This window comes from Diabrotica virgifera, chromosome 9 (assembly GCF_917563875.1).
Source record: "Diabrotica virgifera virgifera chromosome 9, PGI_DIABVI_V3a".
Classification (NCBI taxonomy): Eukaryota; Metazoa; Arthropoda; class Insecta; order Coleoptera; family Chrysomelidae; genus Diabrotica; species Diabrotica virgifera.
The window spans coordinates 185,173,920-185,187,861 of NC_065451.1; the positions used below are offsets into that span (position 1 = coordinate 185,173,920).

A 13,942-nucleotide genomic window follows, 5' to 3' on the forward strand; every position below is an offset into this window, starting at 1 on the left:
TTCTTAACACGTCTAGATCTAAAACTCCCCATAACACTTCTCTTTGGACTCTATAGTTTAACATAGACGTGATCAAATAGATAAATTTTAAATTTTTTCACTTAATTTTTGCAATTTAACTTTGCAATTCACGAAGCTGCACCTTTTATTTTTAAAAATTCATAACTTTTACGAGAAGAAGACTAAAAGGCTACAAAATTGTCATAGTCTTCACAATGGTAAGAGATATTATATGATGTACAAATTTCAGAATTTTTTTTAAATGGAACGTTGTAGCGAGTTAAACCGTGATTTCATCTTTTTTTTTTCATTTTTAGGTTAAAATTCCGATTTTGACAAATTTGCTTTTTTAATAAAAAATTAAGTAATCGTCTGGGGAAAAAATAAATATGCCATGTTAATTGCCTTTTGTCTAATTTGTAAAATTCATATTAGAGTTTTCAAAAAGCATATACAGGGTGAAATTTTTTCTAAGACCAAAACGAAATAATTTTTTAAATCCGGACCTGATTTTTTTCTAGTTTGAATAAATCACTTGATTGGGTGGTAACATAAATTAAATATTTGTTAAAAAATTATTTTTTGTAATAAAAGTATTTTTTTTAAATCTATGGTTCACTTTACCAAACTTTTAATTATTCTTCATAGTCAAATTTAATTTTTTTTATAAAAAATTAGGTAATCATGTGGGGAAAAAATAAATATTTCATTTTAATTGCCTATTTGTCTAATTTGTAAAATTCATATTAGAGTTTTTAAAAAGCGTATACAGGGTGAAATTTTTTCTAAGACCCAAACGAACTAATTTTTTAAAACCGGACCTGATTTTTTTCTAGTTTAAATGAATCAGTTGACTGGGTGGTAACATAAATCAAATATGTGTTAAAAAAAATTTATTTTTGTAATAAAAGTAAATTTTTTTAAATCTATGGTTTACTTTACCAAACTTTTAATTCATAGTCAAATTTGATTTTTTTATAAAAAATTAAGTAATCGTGTGGGGAAAAATAAATATGCCATTTTAATTGCCCATTTGTCTAATTTGTAAAATTTATATTAGAGTTTTCAAAAAGCGTATACAGGGTGAAATTTTTTCTAAGGCCCAAACGAACTAATTTTTTAAAGCCGGGCCTGGTTTTTTTTGTAGTTTGAATAAATTAGTTGATTAGGTGGTAATAATGTAACGATTGACCACAATAAGAGACACATCGATCTGACCGTTCAAAAATTATGACGAATACAAATTTCTGTCAAAATGCGAAACTCGCCCTGTATATTATTAAACAATGGAAGCAGACACTTTTTAATGGTCATTTGTTATTCCCCATAGGAGCCTCTATACGAGGTAGGAGTATGTACAGTTCCTCATGACTCACCCTAAAATTTATCCAAAATATGCAAACATGCACTTAATATGCATTTTGCATATTTCCGGAGCTCTAGTAATAGGTTACTTTTACCAAGTTTTTCTTAACAACTAATAAATGAAATTCATGAGGTTAACTTACATCTTACGTCTAGGATAAGATTACTTCGTAGTTCGGGCTCGGCGTTTTTACTCATCACCGCATTCTCCGCAAAGCAGTGAATGGTTCTTCCATTTTCCCAATGGCTAGCTTTGAACGACAGCGAACTTATAGTGGTAAATGTGCCATCTTTCTGCAAAAAAACAAACAAACAGAAAATTAGAAAATATAATATTAAATAACAAATAATTTGTTTTAAAGACAAAACATTCTTCTACATCCATGCAAAAAGCCATACTTTATAACTTGAATCACATACATTAGACTATAATACATACAACTCTTGACATTTCCCTATCATTTTGATGCAGCAAACGATATAGCGCCGATATAGCAAACGATATAAACTATGAATGGCCTGAAGATTGTGAAGATCTGTCAGTTAATCCATATTAATATTATTAACCTAACTTTTTGCTTTTTTGTTTAATGTTTATTATATGTATTTTGAAAAAAAAGCTTGGGTAAGTCGATCTGAATTAAGGAGGTCGTTGTACCCCTCCTGGCGACAGGACTAAGAGTGTAGGCGCAAATATTTTACGGCTATCCCTCCTTTTCTGTCTTTACACGGCAAATTACGTGTAGTAAAATTCTCACTGGTATGGATACGTAAATGTTAAAAACAATGTCATCATTTACTTTAAAGAGATGGCTTTTTAATGTTCTTGGATATCTGTTACTTATATAATTAATTGTATTATTAATTCAGTTAACTAATATGATAATTTTTTCACAATGTATTCACTGATTGTAATACATAATTTATATACTGTTCAACGAAAACTAATACTCAATTGAGAGAAGAGGAAAAGTGATAAAGTGATTTTTTAATAATATATACACACCGGCAAAATTAGCCGAACACCTTAAAAATGGGACATGTTTGATGTCTTGAATTTACTAAACCACTGGTCCGATTTGAGTGATACTTTTAGTATGTTATAGACTTATTCTTTAAGAATATCGGTGTGATAATATTGTTGCTAGACAGGTAAATGTCATTTTATACTGGGTGTAACAATCATACTGTGTTTTTTTCTTAAAGTTCGGAACACCCTGTGGAATATTCTAGCATATGTAAAATATTAAAATTAAAACTCTAATGTAGACTTATGATTTCTTAACATTTTCTTATTTGTTCATTTGCTTATGTTGGAAAATAAAAAAGTTATGTGCTTTAACAACTAGCCATGTTTTTTATCAATACATCCTCATGGTAGGAGAGGAAAGTATGCTAAATTTGCAGTTACTCGAGCGTTATGGGGATCTATTGGATTGTGAAGAGTGGGTGCTAAAACCAAAAAAAAAAGTTTCCCATAAAGTGTGGGACTCTCCATTTTTTAATTTAATTTTCCATTTCCACCGAAAAAATGTGTCGAATAAAAGTTGCTTATTGTTACGTCAAGGATCCAAATCTGCAACAAAAATTGGGGCTCCTATTTTGGATTTTAAAGTAAACCTCACCCCACCTCCGTGGGGGTCCTGTTTGGTGCCATTCGGTAGATTTTTGAAAAATATTGAATAGGTGTATTTTGCAGTTTTACGATCCCCCTTTATTCATTTCGCGAAATATCGCAAGGTTCGTATTTAAAATTTTTAATTAACCCCTCACCCCTCTCCGTGGGGTGTCACGAGCCCCCACGAAGGTGGGGTGGGGGATTTAATTTAAAATCTTAAATAGGAGCCACCAATTTTTATTGCAGATTTGGATTCTTTACGTAAAAATAAGCAACTTTTATTCGACACATTTTTCGAATTATGAATAGATAGCGCTATAATCGGAGAAAAATGATTGTTTCAAATGGAAAATTAAATTAAAAAATGAAAAGTCACCCACTTTATAGAAAACTTAACTTAAACTTTTTCTGATTTTAGCACATACTCTTCACAATCCAATAGGTCCCCATAACGCTCGAGTAACTGCAAATTTAGTATACTTTCCTCCCCTACTATGAGGATTTATTGATGAAAAACAAGGATAGTTGTTAACGCACATAACTTTTTTTATTATCTCACATAAGTAAATGAGTCAAAAAGGAAAATGTTAAGAAAGCCTAGGTCTACAATCGCGTGTTAATATTAATATTTTACATACGCTAGAATATTCCACAGGGTGTTCCAAACTTTAAGAAAAAAACACAGTATGATTGGTACACCCGGTATAAAATGATATTTACCTGTCTAGCAACAATATTATTACAACGATATTCTTAAATAATAAGGCGATAACATACTAAAAGAATCACTCAAATCGGGCCACTGGTTTATGAAATTCGAGACATCAAACATGTCCCATTTTTAAGGGGTTCGGCTAATTTTGCCGGTGTGTGTATTTTTACTATAGAACGCTTAAAATTTTGAACATCTTTAACAAAAAAAAAACTTGGATCACAGAATATATCCTGGTGTATTCTTTGCTTGGATCTTCCATAAATAATAAACAATACATAACTTTTCATTAAGTTCACGTATTAAATCAATTATTTATCAAATACACTATCAATATTATTTAATCAATAACTCAAAATATTCCCGATGCCATGTCAAATATTTAAAAGTGTCACTGTCTTGTCACCATATTCTATTCGACTCAGTGCGTTTTATGACAAAGATAGCAAATGTTCGATTTGGAAAATATTATTACGGACATAGTGTCCATTTTTTTCGAATTCTGAAAAAAATAATAAATATTTTTAAAAAATTTAAACGGAGAATGAAAGACTAAATTATTATCGATGGCCGAAAATCCCTTAGAATAAATAAAAAGTTTCTTTTGAATGGAAATTTAAAATTAAAAATCACACTACATTTTCTCTTAATTTTTCACCCCTGTAACTTATTAAAATAAACATTATACAAGTTTTCAGGGACTTTCGGCCCTCTGTAAGAATGTAGTCTTTCATTCTGCGTTTAATTTTTTCAAAAATACTTATTAGTTTGCTCAGGAATCGAAAAAACTGAATCCCATTTATATAGCATTGGAGCCGAAACTACTTACCAATCCCCTTAGGAGTTTATTTTCTCATTCGTGTAGTATTATTTTCTCAACAAACTTACAGATACTAGAGCTTTCCCAAAACTACTCCAAAAAGATAGATCTCACTCGAAAACTAAATAATAATTTAAAATAAAACCTAGCACAATAAAGAAAACGACGGTAAAGGGACGTAGAGAAGAGGGAAATAGCAAACATTCACTCTTAAAAGTTTGAGTCGATGCTAGTATGAAAACCAAGCCAAATGAAAAGACAGGATTAAACATACATTAAACAAATCCTAAGAGAGTATTAACTTTTGAACGTTGTGCTTTAAGAGCTTTCAGACGGATAGTACGGTCAAAAGGCGGGAGATATTGAATTGTGCGCTCAATCCATTCTTTTATGTGTATACTTTGCGATATTTCAATAGAATTTATTTTTTTATTTCGATTTAATAGGCTATTGATTATATTATAAAAAGTAACTACAACCTTAACTGGGTTTTATTGTTTAATATAGTCAATGGACCTATAAATTTGAAAAAAACCGTGGAGTGCTACCATTTAAAGGGGTGCGTTTTTGAGAAAGGGGTGAATTAGTCCCTAGGCACAGGGCGAATTAGCGTGATTTCTATGCACTTTTGGTACAAACAATTCTACAAGAAAATTGTTCCAGATTAAATTTACCATTTAAATAACACATTTCAAAGTGAAAAATATTTTTTTTGCAAAAACATTCAAAAGAAAAGCAAGAAAACAACACGAAAGATAGCAATTTTGTTTTTTGCCCCATAACTTTTTCCCATGGGGATATAGGTATAGGCATTGCTTCATAGAAAAAAATACTTCCATCCTTCCTCTTTAAAATGGTGTTTAGTAGAAGTCTCTGTAATTTATAGTTTCCAAAATATGATTTTTCAAACTTCGCTACTCACAGCGATTTTGACCCATTTTCCTTGTCACTCCGCAAAACATTGTTCTGTAATTTTTTTCTATGTATGACTATTTCTAAGCAATATATGGTTTTTGAAAATTGTACACTTTTAATGATTTTTGATATATTTTTCGATTATTTTTGAATTTCTCATTATAACTTTTTTTTCCGCAAATCGCCAGGAAATTTTGACATTCCTGTCAAAATTTCTTGAAGAAAAAGTCAGGACTTCCTTACTGTAAGGAAATGTCATTTTCTTACTGTAAGGAAATGATATTTCCGTACAGTTGTTAGTGTTCTACATAAATGATAGAAAACACATTGCTATTAAAACCTTGTAAATTACCTTAATCATTAAATTTTCTTTATCTGGAGCTTCCTGGATAAATTTTTCAATTTCTTCCTTCGTTAAAATCTTAGATTTCTTTGCCCTATAACCTTGAGCTTGCCGTTTCAATAAAGAACGAAGTTTTGAGTATGTAGATATATCTACATTGTGTTTAAGTGCAAGGGTTGACTTCAGCATTGAATAATTGGCCCATAATGTTGAAGATTTCATCTTTAAACAAAGGTCTAGGATGTATGCCATTACAACATTTTCTGAGAAAGAACTCGTATTTTTACTCATGCGATAATCCATAAAACGTCTGTATGCATTTTCGTACTTTTCTCTTGATTTCTTTGGCAATAATTCTAATGAAGCAGTATTCACTGCCTCAACCAGCTCTGGAGGAGTCCCAGGAATGGAAATTTCATCATCACTTATCATTTTACTTTCGAGAACACCAGCAATTAAATTTATAAGCGTCAAGTTTGACAATTCAACCTCAATACGTTTCCATAGTAACCCAAGTAATTTTATTAGGAATTTCAAAGCACCATTTATTTGGGAATAAAATTATCGCGTTTTTTTTAAATCAATCAATATCTGTCGAATTTTAAACGATTTGCGGAAAAATAGTATGTTTACCTCGTAGGAAAAGCCACATTCCTGGACTCTGTGTTGCTAAGTCTCGGCTTGCGCCTCGACTTAGCAATCTTCACAGTCGTCCAGGAATGTTAAGCTTTTCCTACCCGGTAAACAATATACTATTATTGTATATTTAGGTATATACATTGTGAAATAAAAAAGGAAGCCTATTTTCTTTACTTTAAAATGGTGTATTGTAAAAAATTTTAGGACTATTTTTAAACAAATATGCGTTCTCAAAATGTGACATATACACATGCCACAGGTACCACTAACCTGGAACCACATGGAAACTTTTTTATTATTAACTATATAAAAAAATTATTCCTTATAAAATGCTCTACATAATCTAAAACCTGAGATGCATTCATCAGATATAAAATTTTATCAATAGTGTACGAGGTATCAATAAAATATGAATTTCGCTTAAGAGTGAAGTACCTTTATATTTCACAATAGCGAAAAGTGTTATTAAAAAACTTATTTGGAATTAAAAATTGTGTTATAATAAGCAACTATATCCTTTTAATTAAAAAAAAACTAAAAATTTTTAAATTTTTCTCAAATTACGGATACCCTTGGGTATCCTACGGATATCTTGTTTAAATATAGTCCTAGAATTTTTTGCAATACACCATTTTAAATTAAAGAAAATAAGCTTTTTTTATTGCACAATGTATATACTTAAATGTACAAGAAAAAAGTCATAATAAAAAATTTAAACAATAATCATAAAAAATATCAAAAATCATAAAAGTATAAAATCTTCAAAAAGCATAACTTGCTTAAAAATAGTCGCACAACCTTATACAATAGACTATTTTAAAGGTAATTGACTTGTATTTCTACTAAATGTACCATTACGTGTACCTAGAAATGCGTAGAAATAAGTTACAGAACAATGTTTACGAAATAATGGGGAAGATGACCCTAAAAATGCTGTAAGCGGCAAATTTTGAAAAATCCTATTTCGGAAAATATAAATCGTAGTGACTTCTCTAAACGTCATTTTAAAGAGAAAGGAGGACTGAAGTTATTTTTAGCTGAAGCAATACCTATACCTATATCCCTGAGGAAAAAAGTTATGGGGCAAAAACACAATTGCTTTCTTTGATGTTTTTTTCTTGCTTTTCTTTTGAATATATGTTTGTAAAAAAAATATTTTTGACTCTAAAATGTGAAATTTCGATAGCAAATTTAACCTGGAACAATTTTCCTCTAGACGTGTTTGTACCAAAAGTGCATAGAACTCACCCTAATTCACTCTGAGCCTAGGGACTAATTCGCCCCTTTCTCAAAACGCACCTATTTAAATGGTAGCACTCCGCGGTTTTTTCAAACATAGAGGTCCATTGACCATATGAGATAATAAAATCCCGTTAACGTTGTAGTTCCTTTTAGCTCTCTTATTTTGAACATAATCAATAGCCTATAACGTGTCTTGATATCTTTGGTCAATGACACGGGAGCAAAGGTTTAAAATAGTACTTAGTTATTAAGACAATTCTCCAAGAAATTAACGCACAACCTTAAAAATTGGTCATTTTTGATGCATAGACTGTTGAACTAGATATTCTTATATATTATCATAGACAGAGTGTCATTCAGAGCGAAGTAACGACATCATCTTTTTTATTTGGCTCAGTGCTGTTTCACTCTTACGTATAGTAAAGCTGCAACAGTAGCCCTCTCCTTCCGTGCCTATGCCTACACTTAACGCCATCTTAGTTTTTCGAAACAATGTGCTAGAAAGAGATACCGCAAACCAGTCCAAGAGATCTTGTCGTCAGGAAGCGTGGAGGGTAGACTCACTCTATGTATGTTAATATATGCCTCTATGTTTTGATGCCTCCAATTTCCTAAACCTTTTGTCCGATTTAAGTGATTTTTGAAGTTATACTTCTTTACCGGCGATAGAGGGTGATTTTTTTATATGTTAAAACCTATCAGCCCGGCGCATGCGCATTATAACTTTGTTCTGATTGGATGTTCAAATGACATGTCAAAAATTATCCGATATAGCAGCTGTGGTTTGGAGGTAAAGGTAAAGGTAAACAAATGTATAATATATTAGTTTTATTGTTGTGAGGACAGAAACAAAAAAGTTTATAATATTGTAGTGACTTTTAAATAGTTTTTAAAAGCAACAGGTACGTAATAATTGTTAATGTATCATGGGTATAAACCTACCTATTTGATCGGCCAAAATACATAGTATGTAACACTTTTATTTATATAATTTGATTACCATCAAAATTTCTATCAATATTCACCTAATATATTGTTTTTTTACTCTGTTTTGTTGTATTTTCTCAATTCTAAATCATTTCAATTCAAAATTAAAATAATTTGATCAATTTTCAAAGTATCAAAATATCACAAGTTTAATCCGTTTAGTTAGTGGATCTTCGTAAATAATGACACATAGTGTCCGTGGCTAAGCGGAGAAGGCGAATGAATTCCAATACCAACCGCTCTTATCAGCGCTGGTTCGAGTCCCAATAGAAACTTTCTTTTTTGTTTTTTTAATACATTATATGATTGTAAGTATATTTATTATATAATTGTATTTTCAGAAAATACGTATTTAGTTAAAAAAATTTTCGACAATTAATGTTCAGATATCATTTGTGGCTTGTTTAATGTGTTTGTGTGTGTTTTATTCTTTTATTATTTTAATTTTTGGCACTGTTCTAATAAAAATGTTTGAGAAGTAGTAAGTATAAATTAGTTTAATATTTAAATAAAAAGTATATTAATTTCGTTTAAATCATATAATAGAAGTATAACTTCTTACGTGCGTACAAAGTACACACACATTCTTTTTTTAATATATGTTATAGCCTTATTCTTTAACAAATATCGCTGTAATAATATTGTTGCTAGACAGGTGAATTGTCACTGTATACCGAGCAAAACAATCAAACTGTGATTTTTTCTCAAAGTTCGCGTCACCCTGTGGAATACTCTAGCATTTATAACTGTAACTATAACCCACCTATGGCCTTATGTTTTCTTAACATTCTGTTTTTTGACTCATTCGCTTGTGTTTTTAAACAAGTATGGCAAACTTTAAGGTGTAATTCTGCATGAAAGAATAATGACAGTTTGCTTTATAAACGTATGTCCGCGAATGCTTCGTTTCCGCGATAGGGGGTGTTGAATTTTTTCTTACAAACTGACGATTTATTTATTGCTCTACAACCAGTTAAGATATGCAAATGAAATTTGGTGGGTCTTAAGAGGTAGTTATTGCGCATTTTTTGATATACAACTAGGAATTTAATATTCACCATTGGCGCGTTTATGGGTAATATGACCCTAACGTTATATTCTTATCCTTACGGTGCCTTATCTTTAACCCGGCACCTGCCACGTGGCTTTGCAAGGCGTCAAATGCCACGTGGGGTGCTCACAGCACCCCTTAAAAATTTTCTGTGATCTTCTTGTTTATGAACAAAATAATGTGTTGAGTAGCATAAGAATATAAAAAACATGTTTTAAACTTATTAGCTACTAATATATTATAAAAGTTTAAAAAATGAAATTAAAAAGGTGTTACAAGCAAATTAGCAAGTACCAAGCCATAATAAATACAGTGAATTAAAATATCTAAAAAAAATAAGATTTATTGAGTAAAGAGTCCATAATAATAATTTAAATCAATTATTGCAATAAAAAAATGTAAATTTGACCTGTTTATAAAAAACAAAAAAAAATTTAAAACTTAAACTGTCAGATGATGCCACCCCAATTCGACTTTAGAGCTACAAAATCAGAATGACATTAAGTAACCACTTCAAACTCAAACAGATCTATGCTATATAATATTATAGAAAGCTACTATGACGCACAGCACGGTTACCAAACTTGAAATACCAAATATTTGATGAAAATGTGTTATGGGGTGCTGGTAGCACCCCACGTGACAGGTGCCGGGTTAAGGGCGTTGGCCATTACATTTGCCAATTTAATCGTATTTGCAGCCGCCCTAAATAGTTCTAGGGAGGTCATATTCGTTCATTGTCGTAGGTTTTTAAGCCAAGAGGTGCGTCTTATTCGTGGTCCCCTTTTGCTATTGATTTTGCCTTCGATTGTACGTTGGAGCAGTTCGTATTTTTGATTTCTTACGATGTGACCAAAATATTGTGTTTTCCATTCTTTAACCCATTTATGCCCACAACTATTTTTGTCAAATATATCAATAATTTTCTCAAGAATGTAATAAAATATCCTAAAATGCATTGAAAAATTACTAAAAATTTTTTTCAAAAACTGATTTTTGAAAAACATGCTGGGTCGTTAACGACCCGTTGGGCACTTAGAAGTACACAATAAAAATAATAACTCTTATGCAATTACATTTTATTTTTAAAACAATGAAGCAGGCATAGTTTAATTATATTACTTAAGGCTTAAAATAGTTTGTATGATTATTTCATTCATAGGAGATTCTGACCAATAGAAAGCTACAGAAATCTGAATTAAATCGATAATTTTTGATAATCTCCTGTCGTTAAGTAGATTACGTCAGATGCCCTTCGTTGCTACGAAAAAATACATTCAGTGACATTAATGACAATTAATGTTTTAAAAATTATAAAAGTGATGACTTTCAATCGTCAAATATTTATAAAAACTGTGTGTTTAATGGTACTTACATAAATAAATTACAATATAATTTTGGTTTTGAACAGTTTTATTCATGAAATAATCGCAACAAATTGCACTCGACCTCTGAAATTAATATAGAATTTTTGCTCTCGTGACACTTTGACATAATTTCACTCGCCTTCGGCTCGTGAAATTAAAACTGTCAAAGTGTCACTCGGGAAAAATTCAATAATTTCAGAGCTCTTGTGCAATTACTACTGATAATTTTTGACGAATTTATCGTGGAGTGGTTCATATTTATCGCATGCTTTTCTAGTTTTATTTGAACATACACGACATCTTCTTCTTTGAGCACCAGTAATAATAATTAGATGCTGTGTTGATGGGGATTGAGCAGGAATTATTGCAATATTTTGAGATCCAGTAGAACGGATAGAACAACTTTCCATAATTAGACAATAATGTACGAACTATATGTCTTCTAAATTCTTTGTTGTATTGCGAAATTACAAATGGTTGACCTTATTGAATTTTTAGTTTTTATTTTGCTGAATATCCGCTTGCTTTTTGGATTGGTTCATTCCATGCTCATTAGATAACATGTTGTAGACTTAAACCGTATGTACCAATAAAAAGAGCTGATTTCTTTGGTCCAGAAGGCATCAAAACATTGTTGTTGTGAAATTCTGACTTAGCCATTTATCCCAAATATCAGAGATATAGATATCATCCGATATAGTGTCAATATTCTCAATTTTTTCTATTTCCTCCAGAATTTCTGGGTTTCTTACTAAAGTAAGTACAGTAGATAATGGTTTCTTACTAAAAAACATTTTTTCATTATGATATGTCATGTGCCCAACGGGTCGTTAACGACCCATCAAAATATAATATTATATTTACGACACATATCAAATAATTTTCATACTAGTAATATTATAATGTGTTAACACAATTTATGTTTAACTATATAAAATGAATTTAAATAATAAAATAATTTATTTAAATGTACTTACAAGTGTTTGAATTAAGCCATGCTGCGAACGTTATTCAAGTTCTATTTTTACGTACACTCTTCGAACACTACTTGTAAACAAATGGTGACTGGTAAATTCGACATATTTGCTTGAAACATATTTTTAATAGTTGGGTCGTTAACGACCCGTTGGGCATAAATGGGTTAATATAAGTATAAGCTTTATTTCCTTGTTCATGCTCCGCAAGACTTCCGCATTAGTGGTATAGCTCATGTAGGATATTTTGAGCATTTTACGGTAACACCAGAGTTCAAATGCTTGGATTATTTTTCGTGTTGATTCTGTCGTTGTTCAGGCTTCAACACCATAGAGCAAAGTGCAGAAAACATAGCACTTAAGTATTCTAGCTCTTAATGAGATACCCAGCTTGCAGTTGCAAAAACATTTTGCATTTTGTAAAACACTGTATGTGCCTTTTTCAAACGTGTCCTTATCTCTAGTGAATGGTCCCAAGTTTCATCAAGATTACTTCCAAGGTACGTTATTTTTTGTTACTCTTTCCAGATCTGTTTCATCGACATTGACCTTTACCGTTCTGTTTTGGTGCTTGCTGATGACCATCGCTTTTGTCTTCTTTGTATTCAATTTCATTCCAAATTCTCTACAGGCTGTCGTTACTCGGTCCATTAGGCGACTCAGTGCTTCGGCAAAATCTGCCAGAATAACCGTGTCATCAGCGTATTGCAGGTTATTTATACATTGCCCGTTTATAACTCTACCACCCGAGGTGCCTTCCAAAGCTTCCTTAAATATCTTCTCAGAGTAAACGTTGAACAGCAAAGGTGACAGGATACATCCCTCTTTTACTCACTTCTCGACATTGATTTTTCTAGATGTTTCACTTTTTACTCCGATTTTAGCATTTTGTCCTTGGTAGAGGTTTGACATGATCAATAAGTCTTTATCATCGATAAAGATTTATGGATAATTTCAAACCTCTACCAAGGCAATGTTGCAAGAATGAAATTTAAAATCTCCATATTGCAGACTACGTGTATCCGGTTTTTGTAGATTAGTACTACCCGTTGAAGAGATAATGAGGCATTGCCAGATATTTGATCCACTTCGGTTATCTGAAAATAAAAACGGCCTATTTGGGTCACATCATGCCAAACGAAAAATACCAGTTCCTTCAACTTATAATCCAGGGTAAAATTGAAGGCAGGAGAGGAATAGGACGCAAGAAAATGTCCTGGCAAACATAAGGCAATGGACAGGGGTTAACGACATACAATCTCTGATACGCATTGCAAGAAACAGAGAGTTAATGGAAAATGTGATCGCTAACATCAATTAGTGGATTTGCATTTGAAGAAGAAGGTTATCTGATTGCTTTTGCATTGTATAATATATTATTTTTTTTAAATAAGTAGCTTGATGTGCGGTTATAATTAAAATTATAAATTTTTTATTCATTTGGACGCTTAAATACTATTTTTGTACGAGATGCAATGCCAAGTATTCTAAAACGTCATACTTTTCCTATAAACTGATTAATGATATAAAGAACCACTGAATGAGTTCAGCTTAGTTAAATTTCTAGCTGAGTATGGAATCTTCGTTGGAGCCGTGTAGGTAGTGAAACACCAAATTTAGAATGAAACGAATTTATTTAAACTGACACTTTAATGCGGGGCTGTTATAAAGTTTAAATTTGACAGAAACAAGATCTAACTGTTAATAATAATGAATGATAAATGATGGAGACTACATCTTGTCTCTATGAAGTGATTCGAATGAATAAATATTGATGTACGCTTTTTTGAGGCAATTTCTTTCTGGGCCAGGTCCCACACGCGTTATACAGTATAGGGCAAATGAAAGGAATAAATTCGTTATTTCGTAGTCCAGCGATATTAAGGAAAAATCCCGAAACAGGTCGATT

The 13,942-nt window shown here is 31.4% G+C and overlaps 1 protein-coding gene across 1 annotated transcript in view; it reads right to left on the bottom strand.

Annotated features, from left to right (window-relative positions):
- The window catches only part of LOC126891812 (uncharacterized), a 999,773-nt gene that overhangs the window by 150,232 nt on the left and 835,599 nt on the right, over positions 1-13,942 (bottom strand). The window contains exon 6 of the mRNA XM_050661086.1: positions 1,509-1,659. Coding sequence (XP_050517043.1) covers positions 1,509-1,659 — 151 coding nt within the window. The remainder of the gene's footprint in view (positions 1-1,508; positions 1,660-13,942) is intronic.